Genomic DNA, 24,738 nt, shown 5'->3' on the forward strand with positions numbered 1-24,738 from the left:
TGTAAAGTATACTGCAATGACAAGTATAATTCTTTATCACTGCCAAAACTGAATCTTTAATTTTATTTATAGTGATTTTGTAGCGCTTCAAATTTTTAAAGCTTGTACATATCGATGTAAATAATGTTTCATTTTGGAGGAATTGACTCTTTTGTGTCTGTACTATTTACAAATGGAAATGAGAATTGATAAGAGTGTTAATTTGAGCTGGAGTATTAATACCAGTTTGCCTTTGGGGTGATTTAAAAAAAATCTCAGGTATTGCATTCTCAGCCTTTCTCATTACACCAGTCAATTACTAGACTGAAAGCTCACCTGTAATTTGAAAATACCTCGCAAACTTATTCACCAACCTGATCCAAAGTTGGTTTTTGCATGATCTACTGTACTAATGTAATATCCAAGTAAAACAATTCTGGTTTACATAGTGCTAACCAAATCAAAGCTTTTTTCCAGTACAATAATTCTACTTTCTGAACTTGTTTAATTCTAATTTAAGCACCAACTTACTGATTATCCAGGATACTAAGACTACTGTCTCATTGTATCAGTTAAATTTAACTCTGAATAGGTACACAATGATTAAATGGGTTTGCAGCAAGATGGATGTTTTTCTTTCCATTTGGAAAGATTTGTCAGATGGTCATACTCCTATTTATAAAGCATTGGAAAAAAAAGCCTGAAATGTCTCTTTGCATTTTTATTTCACTTTGAGCTCGGGCATGTAATAGTCAAAACAAGTTCTACAAAGAACTCAAGTTTACAGATGTACATCTTCTGCATCTCCAATTTTTTAAAAAACATTCCCCTTTTACAAAATTAAAATCATAGTCTTGCTTTGAAAACATTTAAATACAGAACGATCAAATCGACGTCCAAGATAATTAAATTGTTTTAACAGTACATGCAACTACGTTCCAGGTTTAAGCTTAGGAAAACCAGCCACTTTTCCAATTTATTTGACTAAACTCTAATTAGAGAGAAATAAGACATGCTTAACCATAATGAAGTTACTGGGTAATTTATTCACAACTCATTTAAATTTACATTTTCATAAACAGGTTAAAAAAACTAGTACACTACTAGAAAATTTAACAGATAAAAGTTCAAGTCTTAAAAGGCAGATCTACAGCTAGAGAAGCCAAGTCTAGTTTGAAAGATGGTCGATTGTTATTGACATTTAATATGGCTTACAACAATCTCCGTTTAAAGAAATGCATTCTTATTTGTGCTGGTGTCAATCCAATTTCTCAATCGACATGGAATATGGTAGCAGTGCCATCTGATCACTTTGCTGGTTTCTTTGAATAGGGATCATTATCATGATATCAACTGAAAAATAAAAATTACAATGTTACAGCATAAATTTAGTCACCCAAGAGTGGTATGGGCGATGCTTAGTTATATGGGCTTTCGTTCAGCCCCATATTAATATTTGTGAATCTTACTCAATTATTTGACACTAATGGAGAGCTCCAAACTGCATTAAAAGCATTCCATCACTTCTGCTTTGAGGCATCTGATTTTATACAGGCCATGTGAGCAAATTAACTAAACATTCTCCCCATTATGGTAGAGCATTCCCATTCCTATTGCTACATCTTATCCAAAATTACATACACCAGTATAAATCTTCTGACTACAATATGTAACCCCTAACTTTCTTCTGTGCATCTTTTGTGTCAGGGGTTATGGGACAAAAATAGTTTGTTAGAACTTCCTGAGACCCAGTTTTAAATGGGAGATTTATAAATAATGATGAAAGAGTAATCAATACCTACCGCTTTCACAGTGTTCTTGACAAAATCTTTCTTGTCAGACAGGTCATATTCCGGATAGACAGCAAACACCTGAAAAATAAAAGGAAATTAATTTAATGATAAAGAACAATACTAGAAACATAGGCTATTAAACCATGCTTTTTTTCAGGAAATCACTATATTGATATATGACGCTGCTATTCATCTTATTTCCAATTCAATGTTCTCAGTGTGCACTTGGTTAAGTGTAAGGCGATCACTGCACAGAACTTACAATTTAGTGAAGCAGCACTAACCCATTTCTCCCACCCCCGCATCAGAGCACAGTGCGAATTTGAGTCATGGTTTGAAAATGGAAATATAATTAAATGTTCGGCCTCATGTGACCCATGGAGCAAAAAATCAAGTTCCTGGTTAAATACAGTATTAGGTTTACGTGACATCTGCATAAGTGCATGGATAGGATAGGTTTTGGGTGTTGTCATAAGTGATAGTAGAATTAGGCCACTCAGCCCATCAAGTCTACTCTGCCATTTAATCATGGCTGATCTATCTCTCTCTCTCTCTCTCCTAACCCTGTTCTCCTGCCTTTTCCCCAAAACCTCTGACACCTGTATTAAGCAAAAATCTAGCTATCTCTGCCTTAAAAATATCCACTTACTGCCTCTCCAGTGGATATTTCCGTGGCAAAGAGTTCCACAGATTCACCACCCTCTGACTAAATACATTTCTCCTCATCTCCTTCCTAAAAGAACATCCTTTAATTCTGAAGCTGTGACCTCTAGTGCTACTGTCCCACTAGTAGAAACATCCTCTCCCCATCCATTCTGTCGAAGCCTGGGGTGTCAAATTCGCGGGCCGGATGCAGCCTGCGATGGGGTCCGATCCGACCCGCGGGATGATTTCCCTGACGCCAGAGTGGGCTGCAGCTGTCCGTGGTGCCAGATCGGACTGCGTTCGCGTATGCATGGTGTGATCCGGCGCACATGAAGACACATTTTGCCCGTGACCTAAATTGAGTTTGACACCCCTGGTCTTTCACTATTCTGTACATTTCAATGAGGTCCCCCTCTCTTCTAAACTCCAATGAGTACAGGCCCAGTGCCGACAAACACTACTCATTCCTGGGATCATTCTTGTAAACCTCTTCTGGACCCTCTCCAGAGCCAGCACATCCTTCCTCAGACCTGGTGCCCCGAAATTGCTCACAATATTCCAAATGAGACCTTACAGCGCCTTATAGAGCCTCAGCGTAACATTCCTGTTTATGTATACAAGCCCTCTTGAAATAAATGCTAGCATTGCGTTTGCCTTCCTTATTACCGATTCGACTTAAAGATGAGCTTTTTGAGAATCCTGCACCAGCACTCCCAAGTCATTTGCATCTCTGATTTCTGCATTCTCTCCCCCTTTAGAAGAGTCTACACCTTTATTCCTACTACCAAAATACTTGACTCCACACTTTGCTACACTGTATTCCATCAGCCACATCTCTGCCCACTCTACCAACCTGCCCAAATCCTTCTGTTTTCTCTACACTCTCTACCCTTTCACTTATTTTTGTATTATCCGCAAAACCACAAAGCCTTCAATCTCCTCGTCCAAATCATTAATATACAACGTGAAGAGTATTGGCCCCAGCACAGACCCCTGCGGAAATCCGCTAGTCACTGGCAGCCAACCAGAAAAAGCCCCCTTTATTGCCACTCATTGTCTTCTGCCATCCAGCCAACCTGCTATCCATGCTAGTATCTGTCCTTTGATACCGTGGGCTCTCATCTTCCTTAACAGCCTCGCGTGTGGCATCTTATTAAAGGCTTTCTGAAATTTGTGGGCCAAGCGAGCAGCTGGTGGGACTAGAAACATAGAAAATAGGTGCAGGATTAGGCCATTCGGCCCTTTGTGCCTGCACCGCCATTCAATATGATCATGGCTGATCATCCAACTCAGTATCCTGTACCTGCCTTCTCTCCATACCCCCTGACCCCTTTAGCCACATCTAACTCCCTCTTAAATATAGCCAATGAACTGGCCTCAACGACCTTCTGTGGCAGAGAATTCCAGAGATTCACCACTCTCTGTGTGAAAAATGTTTTCCTCGTCTCGGTCCTAAAAGATTTCCCTCTTATCCTTAAACTGTGACCCCTTGTTCTGGACTTCCCCAACATCGAGAACAATCTTCCTGCATCTAGCCTGTCCAACCCCTTAAGAATTTTGTAAGTTTCTATAAGATCCCCCCCCCTCAATCTTCTAAATTCTAGCGAGTACAAACCGAGTCTATCCAGTCTTTCTTCATATGAAAGTCCTGACATCCCAGGAATCAGTCTGGTGAACCTTCTCTGTACTCCCTCTATGGCAAGAATGTCTTTCTTCAGATTAGGAGACCAAAACTGTACGCAATACTCCAGGTGTGGTCTCACAAAGACCCTGTACAACTGCAGTAGAACCTCCCTGCTCCTATACTCAAATCCTTTTGCTATGAATGCTAACATACCATTCGCCTTCTTCACTGCCTGCTGCACCTGCATGCCTACTTTTAATGACTGGTGTACCATGACACCCAGGTCTCGTTGCATCTCCCCCTCTCCTAATCGGCCACCATTCAGATAATATACTTTCCTGTTTTTGCCACCAAAGTGAATAACCTCACATTTATCCACATTATACTGCATCTGCCATGCATTTGCCCACTCACCCAGCCTATCCAAGTCACCTTGCAGCCTCCTAGCATCCTCCTCACAGCTAACACTGCCCCCCAGCTTTGTGTCATCCGCAAACTTGGGGATGTTGCATTCAATTCCCTCGTCCAAATCATTAATATATATCGTAAATAGCTGGGGTCCCAGCACTGAGCCTTGCAGTACCCCACTAGTCACTGCCTGCCATTGTGAAAAGGACCCGTTTACTCCTACTCTTTGTTTCCTGTCTGCCAGCCAGTTCTCTATCCACATCAATACTGAACCCCCAATACCGTGTGCTTTAAGTTTGTATACTAATCTCTTATGTGGGACCTTGTCGAAAGCCTTCTGAAACTCCAGATATAACACATCCACCGGTTCTCCCTTATCCACTCTACTAGTTACAGCCTCGAAAAATTCTATAAGATTCGTCAGACATGATTTACCTTTCATAAATCAATGCTGACTTTGTCCAATGATTTCACCACTTTCCAAATGTGCTGCTATCCCATCTTTAACAACTGATTCTAGCAGTTTCCCCACTACCGACGTTAGACTAACTGGTCTGTAATTCCCCGTTTTCTCTCTCTCTCCCTTTTTAAAAAGTGGGGTTACATTAGCTACCCTCCAATCCTCAGGAACTACTCCAGAATCTAAAGAGTTTTGAAAAATTACCACTAATGCATCCACTATTTCTGGGGCTACTTCCTTAAGTACTCTGGGATGCAGCCTATCTGGCCCTGGGGATTTATCGGCCTTTAATCCATTCAATTTACCTAACACAGCATCCCAGCTAACCTGGATTTCACTCAGTTCCTCAATCTCATTTGACCCCCGGCCCCCTGCTATTTCCGGCAGATTATTTATCTTCCTTAGTGAAGACAGAACCAAAGTAGTTATTCAATTGATCTGCCATGTCCTTGTTCCCCATGATCAATTCACCTGTTTCTGACTGCAAGGGACCTACATTTGTTTTAACTAATCTTTTTCTCTTCACATATCTATAAAAGCTTTTGCAGTCAGTTTTTATGTTCCCTGCCAGTTTTCTTTCATAATCTATTTTCCCTTTCCTAATTAAGCCCTCTGCTGGACTCTGAATTTCTCCTAGTCCTCTGGTAGGCTGCTTTTTCTGGCTAATTTGTACGCTTCATCTTTTGTTTTGATACTATCCCTAATTTCCCTTGTTATCCACGGATGCACTACCTTCCCTGATTTATTTATTTGCCAAACTGGGATGAACTAGTGTAGATGGAGCATTGTGGGCAAGTTGGGCCGATAGACCTATTTCCACGCTGTACTATCACTCTAGGACCTGGAAACACTGCACCTCCAACAATTTGCTCAGTACCAATGCCCTGCCCATTGCAATTCTCTCCAATTTCCTCTCATTTCAATTTCTAAGACATTACTAGCATGATTTTCTAAATGTTACCATACAGTTTTAGAGAACTCTATAATCTTTTAATGCTAATCTGAACATTCAATAAAGGAAAAAATCACCTTTTTGCAAATTTGTTTCATTGTGACTTCTTCCAAGTTTGCATCAGCCAACAAGTTCATGACTGTTTTCTTTATTTCTTCATCTGTAGGTGGTTTCTTTAGTTTTTTAATCAGCGGTTCATCATCTGAACCGTCTTCCGATTCACTTTCTGACACACAGTAACAAGGTAAAATACAAGGTTTCAAACAAAAGTCACTGAACACAATACTATTATAAAATTGCTCAAATGCACACGCTATAGGCCACCTCAGCTTCCATTTTCCTATTGGGCAAAACTGAAGATATTAAATATTTTGAGAAGGCTTTGGTGAGAGGGAAGTAGCAGAAGGACACGGTGCAGGGGAGCTTGTGGCTGATTAATGAGCAGAATTGGTTGCACTCAGGTCGCCCTTGTATTGACGTACAAACCGTACTGCACATGAAAAATTTGATTACAGGGTGAGAAAATGAACACCAGCATTAGAAATGCGTTGTTCGTCACAATGATGTTATTTAGGTACTAAGCAAATGTGTCAAAACATGATTTAAAATATCAATAATTTTCTTCCTTCATTCCAAAATCTTTTGCAACATTCACCAGCTGAGACTGCAAGCACTTCCTCTTCTCTTTTACAATCGCAAAGCGAGATTTGCCGTTCTTACTGCATATCTAAGCACAGAAAAGCTCAGATTAGTTTCAAGAACTTTTTCAGCAAGTCACCTCATCTTTAAATATAAAAGTTAGAGCCAAGAACTCCCTGCAACCTCGGGAGTGAATTACATCCATATTCCAATGTTGTCTCCCGAGGAATATAGGTCATGAATTTGATTTCAGCTTTTTACCTCAGTGGAAGATCTTTCCTAGAATGTAGATTCAAATTGTGTTTTCTACATTATTAGGATAGTGGAAAGGTTTACAATCTCATGCATTACAATTTTGTGCAGATAGTGATATTTCTTACCAAATGTGTTACATGAAAAATTTACAGCATAATTGGCTTCTAAAATGACATTCATCAAATGTATATAGACACAAAATGCTGGAGTAACTCAGCGGAGCTGGCAGCATCTGTGGAGAGAAGGTGACGTTTCAGGTCGAGACCCTTCTTTAGACCTCGAATGTATGTGGTTTTTAAAAAGGCAACTGATGAGATCAGTAGCCATTTCATCTTAACAGCATTCATTCTCAAGTTTGTGTAACTGTTCCCATAAACAATGTTCTTAGCTAGATCAACATTTCATTTTCTCCGACTTAAATTTGAAAAAAAAATCTCCAACAGTAACAAAAATCTTGAGTCCTAATGCATGGTTTCCATCTGAAATCTCAACCATTTCTCCCTGGGCTGTTCTTAGTCCACTGCTCATCATGAAGTGCACTGAATTTTGCAGATTTACAAAACTATAGATCTGAACCAAATAATTAGAATGGACAGCATACGAGTAAATCAAACCAAAGGAATTTTTCCAAACACCCAGCCAAAACTTTCACCCTCCCTCATCTGTTAATTAGTTATTTGTTAATCTCATAAGTAGTTAATCAAGTACTTACCCTTCTTGGCAAGAGCTGCAGTTTTCTTTGCGGTGCTACTGTCAGCCTTTTTCACATTTGTTGCTTTGGTATTTTGCCCCTTCTTGCCTTTAGACACGGCTTTTGTTGTAACTTTTTCTTTTTTAGTCACTTTCTTCGGTGGCTGAAAAAAAATCATGGTATTAACTCAAAAATATTTAGTGGCATTTCTGTAGTTTGCTTTTGGGTTACTATAAAATAATTTCTGATAAAACTGTGTGAAGCCATTGACTTCTACCTTTAGACTTCACTTTAGACTTGGATACAACATGGAAGCAGACCCTTCAGCCCAGAGATCACTCCGACCAGCGATTACCCTGTACACTAACTAGCACTATCCTACACACTAGGGACAATTTATAGAATCTACAAACCTGTAGGTCTTTGAAGTGGGGGAAGAAACTGGAGCACCCGGAGAAAACCCACATGATCACAGGGAGAATGTATAAACACTATACACAGCACCCGAGGTCAGGGTTGAACCCAGGTCTCTGGCAGTGCAAGGCAGCAACTCCACCGCTGTGCCACCCTATTGTGATTAAAAAGTAGCCACTCACTGCTCAAATTATAGAATATTGAATTATAGACTGCATAAAAATTCTGATTATCAATGACCCTTGACTACTACATTAACTGAAAATAGTCGGTTTCCCAAGTCTCACATGACAGACCACGTAGAGTACATAGAATGGTAAAGCATAGGAACAGGTGCTTTGGCCCATATTATCTGTGCCAAACATGATGCCAAGATAAACTAATCTCCTCTGCCTGCAAGTGATCCATATCCCTCCATTTCTTGGATATCCATGTGCCATCTAACAGTCTTTTAAATCAGTACATTGGAAGAAAAATTAACATCATGTAAATGAGGCAGGATTGGGAGGGGATGGGTGGAGGAGCCAGATGGAGTTTCCGCAGTGTGGCTTAACACAGAAAATACAGTAAGGCTCTATTTCGTATGGATAGGCTCCATCTGCATGTGTGTAAAATGCAGAAACATGTGTGCATGCATTAGAGCATGCAGTTCTCTTTTGTCATTACTGTGCAGTATCTAATTTGCTGCAGTCAATGCTTTATATGAATTTATGCAAAGGCATCTTCCACATTGTCATCCTTAACCCTCAACTATTGTTTAAGTTGATGAAGATGAATATGCCCAATTACTTCTAGGATTTTAGAGGTCTCCTTTCCACTAACTTTCATAACTCTCTGTGTGAAAAAGTTTCCTCTTCTCAGTTCTAAATGGCTTACCCCTTATTCTTAAACTGTGCCCCCTGGTTCTGGACTCCCACAACATTGGGAACATGTTTCCTGCCTCTAGCATGCCAAAACCTTAATAATCCTATGTTTCAATAAGATCTCCTCTCATCCTTGTAAATTCCAGAGTATACAAGCCCAGTCACTCCATTCTCTCAGCGTATGACAGTCCGTCCTGCCATCCGGGGAATTAACCTTGTGAACTTACCCTGCACTCCCTCAATAGCAAGAATGTCCTTCCTCAAATTTGGAGACCAAAACCTGGAGACCATTCAAGTTTGGAGACCATTCAGAATGATGTGGATCTTAACTGGCAGGTAGAAATAGCAAGTAGTTGAAACTAATGTAATTGTAAACAACTGCAGCAACGAGCCCACCATCAGTTTTTACCTGGCCTATCAGAATTACCGAGATCCTAGATTATGTAGTGAATACCCTATAGTGAAAATTGCACATATAAGATCTCCAAATTGTTTGCCCGCTTCTAACTCACCTCTGCAAAAGCATCCAAGACAGATCATAGTCCCCAAGAAACGCTAGCTAGGCTTAGCACCCACTGCCCTTTGAGAAAGTTCCAAAGACTCAGACAGAAACAATTACCATGCACATGATATTAAAGAGTAAACCCCAAATCTAGAATCCCCCACAAAAAGAAGCATCCTCTCCACGTCTACTTTGTCAAGAGTAGAGTTAATATAAAATGTAAATTATGTTTTTTTTTTTAATTTATTAGCAGTGTACAAAAATATAACCAGCGGCATATGACATCATACAGTTATTGTACAGCTTCAATTTTAATTTTTAGCTAAAGTTAAGAGAAAAAGGAGAGAAAAAGCAAGAGAGAGAAAAAGTGGATGTGCAAGTATAGAACCCCTAGACTACCAAATTGGTGTAGCCAAAGAGTAAGTAAAAGAAATAAGAAAGACGTAGAGAAATAAAAAGACAAAAACAGAAAGAAAAACAAAAGGCGATGATATACCTGCCTCGCATCCCTCCCCACCCATCACCCAACCCGTAATTAGATTTAACTCCAAAATTGTGTTGCACCATACTATCCTTATAATAAATCAATGAATGTTGTCCATGTCTTCGAAAAATGCTCTGGTTTTTCTAAAATTAAAAATATGTTGATTAAGTCCTCCCTCATTGCAATTGCTGACCAATATAAATGTAAAAATCCAGTCAATTCCAAAAAAAAACTCAATACGTTCAAGAATGACAATTACAAACCTCAGCTGCTTCTTCCACGTCACTTTCATGTGACAATTTTTCGTCTTTCTTTTCTTCCTCACTGCTAGATTCATCGGTAAGAATCTCTTCTAAAGGCTTGGATTTCTTTTTCTTGGACCCCGAGCTTTCTTTCTTTCCACCCTTTTGACGCCTTTTCTTAGGCTTTGGTAATGACTACAATTATAGTTAAGTACAAATTAATTCTGTTAACGAATTTATTGATCTGCAAAGTAGGTTTAAGACATGCAATTTTTCATTCTAAATAAAGACAGTATTGAATAGAACCAACATTTTTGTTTTGCAGTATTTTTGTCAATTTGTTGTTACCATGGTACATTTTTAGGACATGAGATTAAGATTATTTTACACTGGTGCATTTTAATATTAAACATTTTTGATTCTATTGAGCTACCTTATTGGTCTGGATCATAAGCGATTTTGCTTCTGATTACACAAATTATTTTTTGGCAGAAATTTGAAGCAAACCTAAAACACCCTATGGTGTCAACTGCTGCTCTCCATTATCAAGCCAATTTTAGAACCAATTTGCAAACCAGCTTTAAATCCCATGAGCTCTTAATTCTTTTGGACCAATTTCCCATCTAGGACTTTGTCAAAGACTTAAAAGTCCACTTAGATTCAATGCCCCAATTAAAACATTTTGTTACTTGTTCAAAGTTTTTTAACTGAATTTGGCCTCAATCAATATTACCCTGACAAAACCATGCGGATTGGCTATTGATTAATCCCCACCGTCGCCAATATAAATGAATCCCGTTCCTCTTCCCTATCACACACATGAGGCAGTATTTACAAGGCAAATTCTTGCTGCCCTTCGTAAACAGTTAAGATATTGCAGTTAAAATATCCAGTTATTCAAGTGTAATTTGTACAACAAGTTTTTTGTTATTTCACAAAAGCAACTCAGATTTCAAAACATCTACCTTCCCAGATGCCTTGGGTTTCATCAAGAAGTTCAAAATTTTTGAAACAATTTCATCTTTTGTGCCCTTTCTTTCCAGATCCAGGACAGTACAGATCACCTTCAATACTGTAATTGGATTCCTAAAATTACGGGGGAAAACACAGAAAACATCAATAGTGATGTAAGAGCATTATAAAGTACACAACGGAAGTGTCTTCAGATACATGATAAAACTATAATGAATGAGACTGACGATAAAATAGGCTGATGTCAGCATGGCTTTGTGAATGGGAGGTCTCGCTTGACAAATTTGCCGGAATTCTTTGAAAAAGTAAAGAGGAGAGTCAGTAGGAAGACAAAAATGCTGGAGAAACAGCATTTGTGTCTACCTTCGATTGTTCCAGCATCTGCAGTTCCTTCTTAAACAGGAGAGTCAGTAGATGTTGTTTATTTAGATTTTCAGAAAGCCTTTAATACGGTGCCATACGTGAGGCTGCAAGCCCATGGTATCAAAAGGCAGATACTAGCATGGATAGCAGGTAGGCTGGATGGCAGGAGGCAAAGAATGGCAATAAAGGGTGCTTTTTCTGGTTTGTAACCAGTAACGTGTGCTGGGGGCGCTACTCTTCTTGGGACCACCATTCTTCACATTGTATATTAATGATTTGGACGAGGGGATTGAACGCTTTGTGGCCAAGTTTGCGGATGATACAAAAATAGGTGGGAGGGCAGATAGTAGAGAGAATGCAGGGACTCTGCAGAATGACTTGGGAGAGTGGGCAGAGAAGTGGCAGATGAAATATAGTGAAGCAAAGTGTGGAGTCATGCATTTTGGCAGTAGGAATAAAGGCGCAGATCATTTTCTAAATTAGGAGAAATCGGAGGTGCAAATGGAAATGCTGGTGCAGGATTCCCAAAAAGTTAATCCGCAAGTCGAATCGGTAGTACAGAAAGCAAGCCCAATGCTCGCATTTATTTCAAGGGGGCTTGTATACAAAAGCAGGGATGTAATGCTGAGGATCTATAAAGTGCTGGTAAGGTCGCATTTGGAATATTGAGAGCAATATGGGCACCTTATCTGTGGAAGGATGTGCTGGCTCTGGAAAGTGTCCAGAGGAGGTTTACTAGTATGATCCCAGGGATGTGTAGGTTAACCTATGATGAGCCTGTACTCGCTGGAGTTTAGAAGAATGAGAGGGGGACCTCATTGAAACACAGAATAGTGAAAGGCTTGAATAGAGTGGATGTGGAGAAGATGTCTCCACTAGTGGGAGAATCTAGGACCAGAGGCCATAGCCTCAGAATTAAAGGACGTTCTTTTAGGAAGGAGACAAAGAGAAATGTATGTATTTAGAGGATGGTGAATCTGTGGAATTCTTTGCCACAGAGGGCTGTGGAGTCCAGGTCAATGGATATTTTTAAGACAGATAGATAGATTCTTGATTAGTATAGGTGTCAGAGGTTATGGGGGAAAAGGCAGGAGAATGGGGTTAGTAGGGAAAGATGATGAATGGTGGAGTAGCCTTGATGAGCCGAATGGCCCAATTCTACTCCTATCACACATGACCTTGTGACAGGACCTATCACAGGCAGTCACTGGACCTAATATTCTTGGGGCCCAGTTTACCCGCACTTTGACAGGACAGATGAGCTGACCCGCCACATTCACGATCATCCTGGGAGGGGATGGACAAACGTCTTTGATGAAGGCATTTTCAACCAATTCTATATCAATGTTTTTAAATCATTATTCTTAGAATATGCTAACAAAACATTGGAAAAAGCTTTACAAGAAACACAGGAAGCAGAACAAAGAAAAATTTACAACTATCACATTTTTGTTTCAAAACACAATAAAGTTCCTCCAATGGGATCCCATCACTAGCCACGTCTCCCCATCTCCACCTATTTTGCTTTCCGCATAGACCGTTCCCTCCGCAACTCCCTGGTTAACATGTCCTTTCCCAACCCCTCCCCAAGTACTTTCCCCTGCAACACATGTCCCTATACCTCCACCTTCGACTCTGTCCAAGGACCCCGACCGTCTTTTCACGTGAGGCAGAGGTTCATTTGTACCTCCTCCACGTGTGGACTCCTATATACGGCGAGAGCAAGCGCAGTTTGTTTCGCTGAACATCCCCGCTCAGTCCACCTAAACCTACCTGAGCTCCCAGTTGCTAAACACTTTAACTCCCCCCCCCCCCCTCCTTCCATTCCCACATTGACCTTTCTGTCCTGGGCCTCCTCCATTGTCAGAGTGAGTCCCAGTGCAAATTGGAGGAACAACACCTCATATTTTGCTTTGGTAGCTTACAGCCCAGCGGTATGAATGTTGACTTCTCTAATTTCAAGTAACCTTTGCTTTCTCTCTCTCCATCCCTCCCCTTCCCAGTTCTTCGACTAGTCTGACTATCCTTGTTTACATTTTATTTGTTTGCTTTGCCGTTACCTTTTCCTAGCTAACAAGCTATTCTACATTTTACTTGATCTCCATCCCTTTTGTCTCATTTTCACACTTTATCTCGGTATCTCCCTCTCCACTGATTCAGTCTGAAGAAGGGTCTCGACCCAAAACGTCACCCATTCCTTCTAACCAGAGATGCTGCTTGACCCGCTGAGTTACCACAGCATTTTGTGCCTAGCTCAAAGTTCCAACATAATCTGCTTAGGATGTTGTTGGTGCTGGGATAAAAATGTACTTACATTTTCTTGCACATTACCTAGCATAAATTTACCTGCAAATCAATTAGTAGAAATAGAGCAGGAAAGAGACAGCTTCGGCTGCAAACCCAGCCACATTCCTGATCCTTGGTATTCATTCCTTAACTTTGGCTCTGGCCACACACTTGACTCATGTATGGAGACACACTCCAGATTCGACTCTAGCCACACTCCATGCTCGTCCACTGGATACCCCCTAACCCTGGCTCACATTCCAGGCCTTCTGGAAATTATAGTTCATCTACTCACTGCTTTTTCCACAAACCACTTTGACAAATAATTGATCAAACAGGCTTTCCCTTTAAAAAATAAAGCATGGTGACCGATGACTATGATTTGTTATGTGACCTGCTGTATTATTTTTTAGAACAACTTCCAATATTTCCATGGCAGATATTAAATTAATTTGATTTTAGTCAGGCTTTATCTCCTTTCCCTGAATAATGGAATTTGTTTTTTTTAAATTTGATTCAATCTTCCCCAAATCTAGGAAATTTTGGAAAGTAAAACTAATACATCAACCATCCTATCAGTCCCTTTTAAGACCAGAGGATGCTTCTCACCAACAGTTTAACCTCCAAAAAACGATTTATTTTAATATATATCTTTTCACACAAACAGCAAATATAATTCACACCAAATGCACATTCAACTAATGCTAATTATATTCCGACATTGCCGTGACAGCATGTTTTCAAACATTTATACCCAATAGAATTTTATTTTGATTGCAAAGGTAAAATTGAATAATTGGTTACTCACTTTTTCAGTACCTCTTCTTTTTTCTTGTGCTGATCACTGCCAATTTCAAAGGAGAACCCAGTAAAGAGACGAATGTTTCTCTTTAATGTGGGAACCTAAAACGCATCAATTACAAAAAGAAATCATGAAAAGTTTATTTAAAGTAACTTTCTGAACATTAGGGCAAAAAGGAGCAGGATAGTTCTGGCAGATAATAGCTCTGGCAGGTAATGTTGAGGAGAATCCAAAGGGACATCATTAAGGTAAAGAGGGCAATTAGAATGGAAGAAACCAAAGCAGTCATCTGTGTCCTCAACAAGTTAATCTCTGGTTTTACTATGGAAAAAGTCAAGAATGAAGAACTTGGAATAATTAACAGATATCGCTTGAGGACAGTCTGTATTATGGTCAAAGATATGTTGGAAGTCCTAAGGTATATGAAGGTAGATAAATCTCCAGGGATTGATCAGAGAAATCCGAGGACACTGTGGAAAGCTAGAGAAGGGATTGCAAGAGCCCTGGTTGAGATATATGTATGATCACTAGACACTGATGATATGCCAGAAGACTGGAGGGTGACTAACGTTATGCCTCTATTTAAGAAGGGCTGTATGGAAAAGCCTGCAAACTATAGATCTGTGAGCCTAACAGCTGCAATAGGCAAGTTGCTGGAGAGAATTCTAAGGGAAAAGATATATACCAGGGTAAGCATTTTGATAGTCAGCATTGTTTTCTCCGTGCCTTATGAATTATTTGGTAGGAACCAAAAAGATTGATGAGGCCAAAGGCCTTTGAAAAGTTTCCATACAGTAGGCTGCTCTGGAAGGTTACATTGTGCAGGATCCAGGGAGAGCTAGCCAACTGGATAGAGAATTGGCTTCATGGAAGGAAGTAGAGGATGATGGTGGAAGGTTGCTTTTCAGACTGATGGCCTGTCACGAGTGATGTCCCTCAAGATTGGTGTTTGTGGTTTATATCAACAACCTGAATGAGAACATACAGGGCACGATTTGTAAGTTTACAGATGACACACTATCGTGGTGTCGTAGGCAGTGAAGATTGTTATCAAAAATTAAACCAGGTGCTTGATCAGCTAGGCAAGTGGGCTGAGATGGTGAATGGAGTTTAATACTGATAATTGTGAGATGTTCCATTTTGGGAAGACAACGCTGGGCTGGATCTTCACGGTGAATGGTAGGGCCCCGGGGAGTGTTGTAGTGGATGAAGGAGTACAGGTTACAGTTTTCCGTGAAAGTGGCATCACAGGTAGGTAGGGTGGATAAAGTGGCTTTTGGTATATTGGCATTCATCAGTCATTGAGTATAGAAGTTGGGATGTTATATTACAGTTGTACAACTTTGATGAGGCCTAATTTGGAGTTTTGTAGTATTAGTCGCCCTGCTATAGAAAGGATGTCATTAAGCTGGAAAGAGTGCAGCAAAGATTTAAGAGGACGTTGCCAGCACTTGAAGGCCTGACTTATATGGAGAGGTTGGGCTGGGCAGGACTTTTCTCCTTGTAGCGCAGGAGGCTGACGGGTGACCTTATAGAGGTGTACAAAATCATGAGAGGAATATTTAGGGTGAATGCAGAGTCTTTTACCCAGGATAGAATAATCAAGAACCAGAAGGCAAAGGTGCAAGGTGAAAGGGTAAAGATTTAATAGGAAAAAGGGGCAACTTTTTCCTCTGAGGGTGATGTGTATTATGGAACAAGCTGACAGAGGAAATAGTTGAGACAGGAAATATAATGTCATTTAAAAGACACTTGGACAGATACATGGATAGGAAAGGATTTGAGGGACATGGAACAAACACATGCAATTGGTACATAGAAAATGGAAAAGAAAATTCTGGTACTTGTTTAGATGTGGCATCTTGGTGAGCATGAAACCTGCTTCTGTGCTGTATGACTCCATTACTCGAGATTACAGTGGAAAAAAGTCATAACAAATCCCCACTGTAATTAACTTTTACATGCATGCAGTACCTTTTTGGACACAAAAGGTCTGATACAGATGATTAATAAACGTGTCATGTGGCTGGATAACAAAATAATTGTTTAACTTTTTAAGAGGGGCACCGTCATGAAAAATAAGCACCTGATTTATTTGCATTTAATTAATGAGTTGCTAATCTACACAATAAAATATATATATTCTCCATTATATTCTATTTACACTATCTTTAACCTCATGGAATTAGGAGAGGATTAACCAAAAAAAGCACTGTTGTGAGTATTCGCCAGTCTTTATGCATGGAGCAGACCGCATCAATGGTAATATCATAGTCAAAGGAATGCATCCCTTTACAATCATCCGAAAATTTCACCCACAAATTAAAAATGGTTTGTCTTGTGCAATTGCTGTGTATCAATTTGGTTCCAATGCAAAAATAAAAATGAAGCGTGGGATTCTCCACAGAATTAAATAAGCTATATATATATATTTTATTCCAAATGCTAAAATCATACAGCATAGAAACAGACCGTTGAACTACTTAACATGATCAATCTCACGTAGACTTTCAGTCAGCTTACCGAACCTGGCCTATTGTATAAGATTTTGTGCAGAGTTTTGAGATCTTCAGCCTTAGTTTTGCTCATGAAATACTGTATCCTTTCAATTTCTCCCAGCCTTGTGCCTCTACCTAATCGACACAAAATCAAAAATCAATCATTGCTGCTCCGACACGTTTCCATTAGCAAAGCTGTTATCCAATCAAGACTTTATTTAAAAATTTAAAATACCTCAACTGGTTAAGTTAAAGAAAATGTTGGTCTTTAAAAAATGTAAAACTGCCAAGGTTTGCTGAGTAAGATAATAATCTGAGATAGCAAAGGCGGCTCCAAAAAATAGATTGAATTGGATTTATACCACAGAACGGGTCCATCTTCCACATAAGCATCTTTCCAGTATTTTGTCTAACCAACTTAGTATATTGTTAGCAAAATACCACAAAGTATCAGGAGATGAACAACGATGAGTCGGCCTATAAGGAGGAGGTCCAGCTCCTAGCAGCATGGTGCGCTGACAACAACCTGGCCCGTAACTCCAAGACCAAGGAGCTCATTGTAGACTTCAGAAGGTCTAGGGGCGGCACGCACACCCCCATCCACATTAACGGGACGGAGGTGTTTCCAGCTTCAGGTTTCTGGGGGTCAACATCTCCGATGACCTCTCTTGGACCCACAATACCTCAACTCTGGTCAAGAAGGCTCACCAGCGTCTCTTCTTCCTGAGGAGACTAAAGAAGGTCCATCTGTCTCCTCAGATTCTGGTGAACTTCTACAGCTGCACCATCGAGAGCATCCTTACCAACTGTATCACAGTATGGTATGGCAACTGCTCTGTCTCCGACCAGAAAGCACTGCAGAGGGTGGTGAAAATTGCCCAACGCATCACCGGTTCCTCACTCCCCTCCATTGAGTCTGTCCAAAGCAAGCTATGTCCGCGAAGGGCGCGCAGCATCGTCAAGGACTGCTCTCACCCCAACCACAGACTGTTTACCCACCTACCATCCGGGAGGCGCTACAGGTTTCTCCGTTGCCGGACCAGCAGGTCCAGGAACAGCTTCTTCCCTGCGGCTGTTACATTACTTCACTCTGTACCTCGGTGATTGCCAGTCACCCCACCCCCCCGGATACTCCTTCCACCAGAAAAAAAAATTGCACTACTACGACTGTATGTACATAAATATATCAATTGCTCATATTCTGTCGCTCTTCTAGGGAGATGCTAACTGCATTTCATTGTCTCTGTACTGTACACTGCACAATGACAATAAAGTTTGAATCTGAATCTGAAATAGAAGGGGAAATAAATATCATTCTTCTTCTTAAATCCTTTGCATCTCTAGGGAGTATAGGCCATTGACAAACATCCTCTACCTCACTCGGTTGTTGGCAGTTCTTTCATGATCTACCCAGTCGAGCCCACTGACATTTCTGTCTGGCCACCTCTTCTCCAGCTGTTCCTATGGCGACCTCTTTTCCTTTTTCCTTCGGGTTTGCATTTCAGGGCTTGCCGGGTGATGTTTGTGGCTGATTTCCTGAGGGTGTGTCCAATCCAACTTCATATTCTCCTTCGAATTTGCAAGTCAATGGGCTCCTGGCTTGTTCTTTTCCACAGATCCACATTGCTTATTTGTCTCTCCACCAGATGTTAAGTATTCTCCTAAGGCAGGTATTAATGAATGTTTGCAGCCTGTTTGTTGTGTGTTTTGATGTTTTCATGTTTCTGATCCATACAGCATCACCCGTTTCACATTTGAGTTAAAGATGCATATTTTGGTGTTGATTGAGATGTGTTTTGAGCTCCAGATTTTCCTGAACATTTTAAACACCCCCCCCCCCCTGCCTTATTGATTCTACTTTTTATGTCTGCCTCTGCCCCTCTGGTGATGTCCACAACACTGCCTAGGTATGTGAATGTTTCGACATCCTCTAGAGCAGTGCTGTGCATAAGGATAGGGTTGCTGGTTTTGGAGTGGATCCTCATCACCTGTGTCTTTGCTGTATTGGGTGTAAGACCAAGTTTTGTTGCTGCTTGTGAGAGTCTGTCTGTCTTCTCTTGCATTTGTATCTGCGTGTGTGAAAGGAGAGCTATGTCGTCTGCAAAGTGGAGATCATCTAGCAGCTCCCACATTGTCCACTGAATTCCATTTAAATATCATGGGGGATCCTTTTTATGCTATCCAATAACTCCTCTTGAAATGCTTACATGAACACTGTTTGTGGCTCAGTTTGGGATTTGTACCACATTTAGTTGTATAACATGCTCATTACGTGTGTAAGAAAGAACTGGTTTAAAACTGGTTTAAAATCGAACGTAGACACAAAATGCTGGAGTAACTCAGCGGGACAGACTCTGGAGAGAAGTAATGGGTGACATTTCGGGTCGAGCCATTTCTTCAGACTGAAGAAGTCTACCTTCCATTTTGTGTCTGCCTTCGATCTAATCTGGTGGCTTTCATGATACATTGTTTCCTCAGATACTTAAAAGTATGTATTTGTACATCAACTATTTTTCCTTTAAAATTCAATTTTTAACAATCAAAATGTGATGGAATATTGTAGTCTCCTTATGGCATGGCATGCTTTACCCAGTGACAATATTTGAAAATAAATCATCCTTGTTCCTTCTACAGACCATAATCGATTATGAATTGTAAGGAATTGATTCAAACCACTCCGGTTCATCACTTTTCCTGGTTTCCTCATAGAAAAGATAAATCCATTAAAACATTAAAATATTAGCAACTATAAATTACTAAACTGAGATGTTTACCTTCAGGAACACTAAATGTCTCTTTTGCAGACGGTGTCACTTGTAAAGTCAGTCTTTCCACCTTTTTCTTTTCTCTTTTTCCCTCTACAATCGGGCTTCTTTCCAGCAATCCAACTATAACATTAAAAATTATATTCTTGTAAATAATGAAACAAAGAACTGCAGATGCAGGCGTTACCAAGGAAAGAAACAAAATGACGGGGCAACTCAGCGGGTCAGGCAGCATCCCTGGAGAATATGGATATGCGATGTTTTGGGTCGGCACCCTTCTTCAGCCTCCATCGTTACTTCTCCAGTCAACATCACGTTCTCCAGGGATGCTGCTTGACCCACTGAGGTGCTCTGCCACATTGTGCCTTTTAAAAAAAATAAATGTTTGACTTAAGATGTCTTGAATTATTTGTACTTTACCTCTCTCTTCTTCCTCCTCCTCCTCCTCCTCTTCACTTTCCACTTTTTCTATTTTTGTGGAAGACTTGTCCGGCTTATTTCTCTTCTTTGTTGCTTCAGCCTTCTTTGCTTTCTCAGGAGTAGCCATCTTTGCATACACGTGTGGACAGGATATCTACCAATTTCAAATTAATACACATTAGTTAGGTAGATGATATGAGCATTTTAATAAAAGTGCATTCAGATTGGATCAATATCTGCTTTAAAAAAAATCTAACTCCAAGATCTTATTTTTATTTCCTCCTGTCAGATCAACTGTGATTATTTTGTATTTACCACCTGCTCTCAATCAGCATTCAAACAACTGTGTGCAGTCTCTCGATCTCTAACACTGATATTCTTTTTCTTCTCTGCACCCCCTGCCATCTCTGCAATACAGAAATTTAACACATTTTAAGTTTTAGTTCTGATGAAATGTCATCAACCAAAGTGTAAATTCTGTTTTTTTTTTGTCAGGCACTGTTGTGCACTTGCAACACATGGTATTTATTTGCTTCAAACAATTCAAATTGCAGGTGGCTGCAAAAAACAAGTACCATACCCAAGAAACACGGGAAAGTTCTCGTGCCTTGGTCACCTGTCATGCCTGCAGGAAATATTGGTAATTATCTTATTGCTGTTTGTGGAACCTCACTGTGCAGAAAGTGAGCTCCTCTAGTTCAAACTTAAATGGCTTTAAGTGCTTTGGAATTTTATGTTGCATAAGATGCTATAACAAGAATTTCCTTCAAAACAGCATTAATCATCAGTTTTGTATTAATGAATTAATGGTTAGTGCTGTTATAAAGCACAGATTAAAAAAAAAAAACATTTAGTCTCCTTAGTAGATCTGCACTCCTTACAATTTGGGCTAAAGATCTAATCTTACAGGTCAAGTTTAAAGAACGTCTGAAGAAGGGTCTTGACCCGAAGCATCACCCATTCCTTCTCTCCAGAGATGCTGCCTGACCCGCTGAGTTACTCCAGCATTTTGTGTTTACCTTCAATGTATTTACTCAGAAAGAATGTCAATGTTACAGGATCTTTAATTTTTTTAATAAACATGACTAGCCAAAAACATGACTAATAATATCTCAAAGTATATATATTGTATCTGATGGACTGGAAACCACCAGTTACAAAATATTTCATCAATAGCTCTTCGCAAATTTACAACAAGCAAAACCTCTGAAAAAGGTCATGTGTCACTGTCTTTTCTCCAAGGTAGTGAAATCTAAAATTAGATAGTACATGTTCAAGGTGGGCAGGTTGAGAGATTTAAAAGGAGCCAGAGGGGCATTTTTTTCTCTCTCACACAATAAAGGTGGTGGATATATGGAAAGAGCTACCAGGGAAGCTGCAGAGGCAGCTACCGTACAATGTTTAACAGACATTTAGACAGGTACGTGGATAGGAAAGATTTGAAGGGCTATGTTTGCCTAATGGAGAGAAGTGGGAGTGGTCCGGGTGAGACTTGTCCTTGATTATGCTGGTGGCCTTGCGGAAGAAGCATGAAGTGTAGATGGAGTCAATAGAAGGGAGGTTGGTTTGCATGATGGTATGGTCTGTGTCCACAACTGTCTTCAATTTCTCACGCTCCTGGTTGCTGCAATGCATCCCAATAAAATGCTTTCTACAGCCCACCTGTAGAAGTTGGCGAGAGGTGTTGGGGACATGCCGAAATGTCCCAAGCCTTGAAGCTTACAAAATATTTCATCAATAGCTCTTTTGTCTTGCTGACATTGAGAGGGAAGGTTATCGACCTGGGACCATGTCACCAATTTCTCTGCCTCCTTCCTGAACTCCGTTTCATCACTGTTTGTGATTCGGCTCACCACAGTGGTGTCATCTGCAGAATTGTAGATTGAATTAAATCTACAATGTAGATAAATCAAATCAAATTATCACAAAACTTAGCAGTACAGAATAGAGGGAGTATAGTAGTGGACTGAGAACACATCCTTGTGGGCTCTAGTGTTGAGAATTATTGTGCAGAAAGGAGGAAATGTGCCACCTTTCCTCACATTGTAGTCTGTGGGTCAGAAAGTAGAGGATCCAGTGGCAGAGAAGGGGAGCTCATTCCTAGATCCAACTATGGTATTCAAGGGAGAGCTATAATGGATAAATAGGTATCTAATAGAAGATAATAGGTACTCTTGGTGTCTACGTGTTCTGGATACGGGTTTAGGGTCAGCGGGATGCCGTCTGCTATGGACCTGTTGTGACGTGGCCAAACAGAGGCAAATGGGAGTAGCTCAGGTAGACAACTTGGACGTTATGGACATTGGGCTGAAGGACCTCTTTCTGGCTTCTACTGAGGATAACACCTCGTGAAATACAATTCAATAATTAACTACATTCTGTATCTTCACTATATTGCACAAGTGACAATCCAGTTAATGCGGCCTTTTTACCCCCAAAGAAATCTCCAATTAGTTTCACTGGCCTACCTATTCTCTGTCATTCTAAAATTTTACTACAGCGAATATTTATCCAAAGAAATCTCAAAAAAATCTCCACAATTCTAATTGTGATCAGGGTTATGTGCTTCTTTCTCTGACTAAATAAGTTATTCTGAGCTCCTTGAGAATATTTATTATGTTCTCGAGGAGCACAAAATGCTATGGTAAAATAGTTTGGACCTGTACATGTTGGATTATATAAGGATGAGGAAGATTCTCATTGAAACCTACCAAATAATGAAAGGCCTAGATAGAGTGACTGTTGAGAGGATATTTCCAGTAGTGGGAAGGTCTAGGACCAGAGGGCAGAGTTTATGAATTAAAGGATGTACCTTTAGAATGGAGATGAAGAGAAATTACTTTAGCCAGAGGTGAATCTGTGGAGTTCATACCCACAGATGGCTGTGGAAGCCAAGTTATTGGGTATTTTATAAGCAGAGATAAATAGAATCTTGATTGGTAAGGACATCCAAGGTTATGAGGGAAAGGCAGGAGAATAGGGTTGAAAAAGATATATAGATCACCCATGATCGAATGAGTAGACTTGATGGGCTGAATGACTTAATTCTGTTCCAATGTTTTATGGTCTAAAATACTAACAGGGCAATCAGCCAGCAGTGGAAGTTATTTTTATCCAAATATTTGTTTAGTATTCCAATTACCAATTTTAAGAACATCAATATGACTGGTGGTGGGATATGTCATGCTTTATAATAATTTCTCACTCTTCCATGAATAATAAGCTCCAGTTTTACTTATTGTACAAATTAACCTTGAGTATCAGACTCAAACACTTCATTCCGAACAATTTACAAAGACAACAAATATAAGAAGATGGGGGGAAATCTGAATACTTTGCACCGGAGTCAGAGGGAAAAAATAGTAAGAATGGGTCTAGTTGCCTACAAGGAGGGAATGCAAAGACAAGGTTTAAGGTTTGATACTTATGACATTCTGACAGGACCGGTCAGGATAGATGGAGGGAGGCAATATCTCTGGATTGATGCATTACTGATTGTCTCAGAACAGAGAAGGACCGTGCAGGATTTCGACGAGGACAAATTCCATCCCTCAAACAATAGAGAAATAAAGAAGTGAAGATACTGGTTAATACACTATAGAGGACACAAGGTGCTGGAGTAACTCAGCAGGTCAGGCTCTGGAGAAGATAGATAGGTGATGTTTATATCCGTCTTCAGGCTGATAAGCACGTTGTGTCCAATCTCTCAAACAATGACTGGTCTTTGGAATGATTTTCCCCGGCAGGCTATGAAGGACCAGCCACGATGTTCATTCAATATACGGTTAACAAATTATTGACTACCAAGAGAAGCGGGGGATTTGAAGATCGTGCAGGAAAAAGTAAGTTAGTTAGAACAGCCATGATCCTGCCGAAAAGACTGGAAGGTTTTGGATCTCTGCTTCTTATTCCTGTTGTGTTTTTTGTTGTTTAAATGATCGGTGTAACAATACAGGGCGGCCTGTAACTGCAGGAAGTAACTGCGGACACAAGCAGGGAGAGGTGGGTGTGTGTGTGGCGAGCCACTGTTTATAAACAACGTTGGGGCTACTTGATCAGCTTCTCTGCGCGGGAATAGAGACGGCATTACTCCTTCACCCATTCTACAATTCTCTCTCCCACTACACCTCTCTCTCTACCCCCCACCGCCCCTTACTCTTTCTACCTCCGCCTCACTCTCTCTATCCCCCTACCTATCTCTCTCTTCCCTCGCCTCCCCGCAGCCGATCTGCGGATCCGGGCGGGAGGGAGAGAGGGGTGTGTGTGTGTTGCTGGAGCGGGCGAACTGACAGACGGACGGTCGGTCGGCCGTCTGCGGAATGAAGGCCGCGGCGTTTCTAATCTCTCCCCACAGTCAGTCCCGGGAGAGACTTCCCCCCTCACACCCCGCGCGTATAATACAGTCCGGGTGCCACACAGACGACGCGGCGATCGGGACGGGCGCCGGAGGGAGGGGGGCGGGCAGCGGTGGTTTAACCTGCTCTCCGTGAAACAATCCGAGCGGGAGAGAGATGGATGGACGGACGGACGGGAGATTTCAGCTGCGCTCCGTTGAGGCGAGACGAGCTGAGCTCCAGGACCAGTGGGCGGGAGAGAGAGAGAAAGGGAAAGGGAGGCTGGATTTTACCTGGGTTCCGTGAGCCGAGCCGAGCCCAGGACCAGCAGCGAGTGAGTGAGTGAG

General features: G+C 40.7%; 1 protein-coding gene across 2 annotated transcripts; it reads right to left on the minus strand.

Annotated features, from left to right (window-relative positions):
• Positions 1-687: 687 nt before the first annotated feature.
• Positions 688-24,557, minus strand: dek (DEK proto-oncogene). Of its 2 annotated transcripts, none has more exons than XM_055654720.1 (11): positions 24,535-24,557; positions 20,058-20,211; positions 19,647-19,760; positions 16,898-17,007; positions 14,381-14,475; positions 10,917-11,037; positions 9,973-10,146; positions 7,468-7,609; positions 5,939-6,087; positions 1,782-1,850; positions 688-1,332 (listed from the first exon to the last, which is right to left on the minus strand). In XM_055654720.1, exons 2-11 carry the CDS (start codon positions 20,182-20,184, stop codon positions 1,321-1,323), a joined length of 1,113 nt encoding a protein of 370 aa, XP_055510695.1. In that variant the 5' UTR covers positions 20,185-20,211; positions 24,535-24,557; the 3' UTR covers positions 688-1,320. The 2 variants fall into 2 exon arrangements, with proteins under 2 accessions (XP_055510695.1, XP_055510692.1); XM_055654717.1 differs by lacking the exon at positions 24,535-24,557 and adding an exon at positions 20,373-20,396.
• Between the last annotated feature and the right edge of the window lie 181 nt (positions 24,558-24,738).

Source organism: Leucoraja erinacea, chromosome 2 (assembly GCF_028641065.1).
Source record: "Leucoraja erinacea ecotype New England chromosome 2, Leri_hhj_1, whole genome shotgun sequence".
Classification (NCBI taxonomy): Eukaryota; Metazoa; Chordata; class Chondrichthyes; order Rajiformes; family Rajidae; genus Leucoraja; species Leucoraja erinaceus.

What these genes read in the sequence shown, in the direction of transcription:
- dek (XM_055654720.1), bottom strand. Translation starts at nt 20,184, where the DNA reads ATGGCTACTCCTGAGAAAGCAAAGAAGGCTGAAGCAACAAAGAAGAGA. An exon ending in AAAGAAGAGGTACTGAAAAA is followed by an intron (nt 11,038 to 14,380) that starts GTGAGTAACCAA and finishes CCGTAATTTTAG; the next exon opens with GAATCCAATTACAGTATTGA. An exon ending in ACGTGGAAGAAGCAGCTGAG is followed by an intron (nt 7,610 to 9,972) that starts GTTTGTAATTGT and finishes ATTTTTTTTCAG; the next exon opens with CCACCGAAGAAAGTGACTAA.